General features: G+C 47.1%; 1 protein-coding gene across 1 annotated transcript; it reads right to left on the bottom strand.

Moving 5' to 3' along the window:
* Nucleotides 1–1,323: 1,323 nt before the first annotated feature.
* On the bottom strand, nt 1,324–3,972 carry LOC149378652 (uncharacterized). Its single transcript, XM_089602841.1, has one exon. It carries the CDS (start codon nt 3,970–3,972, stop codon nt 1,324–1,326), a length of 2,649 nt encoding a protein of 882 aa, XP_089458967.1.
* Between the last annotated feature and the right edge of the window lie 384 nt (nt 3,973–4,356).

Raw genomic sequence — 4,356 nt, 5'->3', positions numbered from 1 at the left:
TACGAGCTTGTTCTCTCCGACTTCGTCCCAGTGGACAGGGGATCGACATTTCCTTCCATAGAGTGCTTCATATGGCGCCATTCCAATAGTCGCTTGATAACTATTGTTATACGCAAATTCTATCAAGGGATGGTAACGGCTCCACGAGCCCTGAAAATCTAACACGCTGGCTCGGAGCATATCTTCCAGAATCTGAATGGTGCGCTCACTCTGCCCATCAGTCTGAGGGTGGAAGGCTGTACTGAACTTCAATCTTGATCCCATGCCATCGTGGAGACGTTGCCAAAACCTCGATGTGAATCGAGTATCTCGATCTGAAACGATCGACAAAGGAACTCCATGCAGGCGCACTATCTCATTGATAAATAGCTCAGCTAATCTATCAATTGAATAAGTGGTCCTTATGGGAAGAAAGTGGGCCGACTTCGTCAACCTGTCTACAATCACCCAGACTGTGTCATACCCTGTCGTAGTCCTGGGTAAACCCGACACGAAATCCATCGTGATCTGGTCCCACTTCCACTGTGGAACTTCCAAGGGTTGCAACGTCCCTGCGGGTTTCTGATGCTCAGCCTTAATCTGCTGGCATGTAAGACACTTTTGGACGAACGTCACCACATCTCTCTTCATACCCGGCCACCAATAGATCTTCTTGAGATCTTGATACATTTTTGTCGCACCTGGATGGATCGAATATGGAGTCCCATGAGCTTCTTGCAGCAATTGGCGTCGGAGATCATCATCGGCAGGCACACAGATCTTACCGTTACATCTCAACATTTCCCGATCGTCGAGCTTGAATTCACCTTCTTGATTCCCTTGGGCGTCAAACATCTTCCCAAGCAAGAAATCATCCGCGTATTGTCCCTCCTTTATCTGCTCAAGAAGGGTTGGTCGCACGTTAAGAGCTGCTAATCTCCCAGTGACCAGCTGCATCTCCAACCTTTCTATCTCTGACTTGAGCTGAGGAGACTGTCCAACTAGATTCGCAGCTACTGCGGCGGTCTTTCGACTAACGGCATCAGCCACCTTATTCGTCTTTCCAGGGTGATAATGAAGCTCAAAGTCGTAATCATTCAACAATTCCATCCAACGTCCCTGCCTCATATTCAACTCTTTCTGAGTAAAGAGGTACTTAAGGGTCTTATGGTCCGTGTAAATTTCGCAGTGTACTCCATACAAATAATGCCTCCAAAGTTTGAGTGCAAAAACCACAGCTGCGAGCTCCATATCATGCGTTGGATACCTTGTTTCGTAATCCTTGAGTTGTCGAGATGCGTAGGCGATCACCTTGCCTCGTTGCATCAGCACTGCTCCTAGGCCTTATTTCGATGCGTCACAATAAATTGCGAAACCTTCAGTTCCTTGTGGGATTGCAAGGATTGGAGCTATCGTTAGGCGCTTCTTTAGCTCTTGAAAACTGCTTTCACACTTGTCTGTCCATTCAAACTTGGTTCCTTTTCGCGTCAATTGCGTCAGAGGCATGGCCAACTTAGAAAATCCTTCCACGAATTTCCTATAATAGCCAGCTAAGCCCAGAAAACTTCGGATCTCCGTTACTGTTTTCGGCCTATTGCAGTCCTTAACTGCTTGAATCTTCGCTGGGTCGACCATAACTCCTTCCTTTGAAATGACATGACCCAAGAAGATTACCTTGTCAAGCCAAAATTCACACTTCGAGAACTTGGCATAGAGCTGTTTTTCTCGGAGTTTCTCTAGAACGATTCTTAAATGCTGCTCATGATCCTTCTGGGTCTTCGAGTATATGAGGATATCGTCTATGAAAACGATCACAAACTTATCCAAGAACGCCTCAAACACTCGGTTCATTAGATCCATAAATGCTGCAGGAGCATTCGTCAATCCAAAGGACATGACTAAGAACTCATAATGCCCATATCGCGTTCGGAACGCTGTCTTCGGAATGTCTTCACCTCGGACCTTAAGCTGATGATAGCCCGAACGTAGATCGATCTTTGAGAAGATTTGCGCTCCTGCTAATTGATCAAACAAATCATCGATACGAGGAAGCGGATATCTATTCTTGATAGTTACCTGGTTCAATCCTCGGTAGTCGATGCATAATCTTAGAGAACCATCTGCTTTCTTCACAAATAACACCGGGGCTCCCCACGGTGAATGACTTGGACGGATGAAACCTTTATCCAACAACTCTTGTAACTGCATCTTAAGCTCTTTCAACTCTGCTGGAGCCATCCGGTATGGGGTCTTCGATATCGGTGCAGTTCCAGGAATCAATTCTATGCAGAATTCGATCTCCCGATCAGGTGGTAACCCTGATAGATCTTCAGGAAATACTTCTAGAAACTCCTTTACGACTGGAATATCCTTCGGCTCTACCTTCTGTTCCTTTGATACATCTCTTACGCTTGCTAGGAATCCAATACATCCACTTTGTAGCATCCTCAAAGCTCTCATTGCTGACACCATTGGAAGGGCTGGTTTCCGAGATGATCCATGAAAGTAGAACGATTCACTCCCAGGAGCTTGAAACTTAAGCTCATTCTTATTGCAGTTAATCACTGCGTGATGCTTGCTTAACCAATCCATCCCGAGTATAACATCATAGTCAACCATTTCAAGTTCAATCAGATGAGCCATCAGCTCTCTACCTTGAACGTGAATTGGTACGTTTTTGAACCATAACTTAGATTCGAACAGATCTCCTGCCGGACTGACAGTTATGAACGGGTAGGAAAAATTCAACTTTTCACTTTCTAACTTTTCAGCTACTTTAGATGCAATAAATGAATGCGTAGCACCTGAATCCATGAGTACATAAGCTGAAAGATTTCCCACAGAAAGCTGACCTGTAACCGCAGTAGACGTTCCTGCACGCACATAATCTTCACGAATAGTGAACACTCGAGCATTGGCTTTCGGTGGGGCCTTGGCTGGTACATCTCCTTGTCTCAGGTTTGGATAGGTCCTGGAATAATGTCCCACTTGGCCATAATTGTAACAAGTAACATTATTGGCTCGGCACTCGCCTGGATGTCGGTTCCCACACTTCGCACATTGAGGGATATTCTGATTGTCAGGCCTGGCGCGCTTGTTATCGACGTTCTGGTCATCTTTCTGGAAGCGCTTAACTTTTCCATACGAGTTTCCGCCTCTCGACTGATTCCTCTGCTGAGGATGATTTCCATAGTTCGTCGGATTACGGCGTCCCGACTGCTGCTGGAAACGATTCCTCTTGAACTGATTCCCTGTGTTCGAACCAGTCTGTGGTGGCGGCACTACAGTAAGAGGAGTTGGAGCAGAAACTGCCATGTCTCCATGCCAAGCGTCGATCCTCAACGCCCTTTGAACCGCACTAGCGTAGGTTCTGGGCCCAGTGTCTCCGCACTCTACCAGCTTCACGATTCGAACGTTCAAACCATGCATAGACTTCGTCTTCCGTGCTTGATCGGTCGGAACCACGGACGGAGAAAACTTTGCCAGCTCGTCGAACTTCGCAACGTATTCCGCTACTGGGATCTTCCCTTGACGCAGATTCATGAACTCTCGAATCTTGCCGGATGTGCTTGCCTCACTCAGGTATTTCTCATGAAAGAGGTTGATGAAGTGTACCCATGTCATAGTCGTTACATCCTCTGACATGACAGTTACCTCCCACCAGCTTCGAGCCTCAGAGGTCATCTGGTAGATCGCGCAAGCTACGCGCTCCGCGTCGGACAACTGCATGTAGCTAACGATCTGTTGGATCTTCTTGATCCAATTCTCAGCCATTACAGGGTCTGGACCTCCTTCGAACACTGGTGGCTTCTGCTTCCGGAATCGTTCGTACACTGGCTCTCCTATAACAGGGGCTACATCAGGAATACGGTAGTTCAGCTCTTCCGCTCTCGCTACCGGTAAGGCTGGAAGAGGTTCTTGAGGTTGGTTCTCGGCAGCTAGAGGAGGATCCGGTTGAACCTGCTGATCCATTCGCTCAAGCAGCAATGCCATCAAACGATTCTGTCTCTCCGTTTGCTCATTCCTTTGCTGCGCTTCTCTAGCCTGCGTTCCAACGATTGCTCTATCCTTGCGATACGAGCGTCAAGACTTTCCCCTTCTTCCGCCATTACTTCCAGATTCTAAAGGAGTCACATGACAATAGCCAGGTCAGAAACTGAACGACGCCAGAAAGCTCAAGATATCGTCATATTCTTCGACGAATCCAAACAGGAAACACAGCACACCGACACATTGATACCCTCATACTCTTAGTAACCATAAACAAAAAGGTCACACATACAGAAACGACTAAACCTGTGGCTCTGATACCAAAAACTCTGTCACGACCCGCAGGACACCCGTCGCCCTCGGATCGCGACCTTTCTCGTAACATTT

Source organism: Urtica dioica, chromosome 12, assembly GCF_054948205.1.
Source record: "Urtica dioica subsp. dioica isolate 48M chromosome 12, U.dioica_male_clone48M_v1_H2, whole genome shotgun sequence".
Lineage (NCBI taxonomy): Eukaryota > Viridiplantae > Streptophyta > Magnoliopsida > Rosales > Urticaceae > Urtica > Urtica dioica.
The sequence above is the reverse complement of the archived record's forward strand: the minus strand, read 5'-3'. Positions and strand labels throughout refer to the sequence as shown.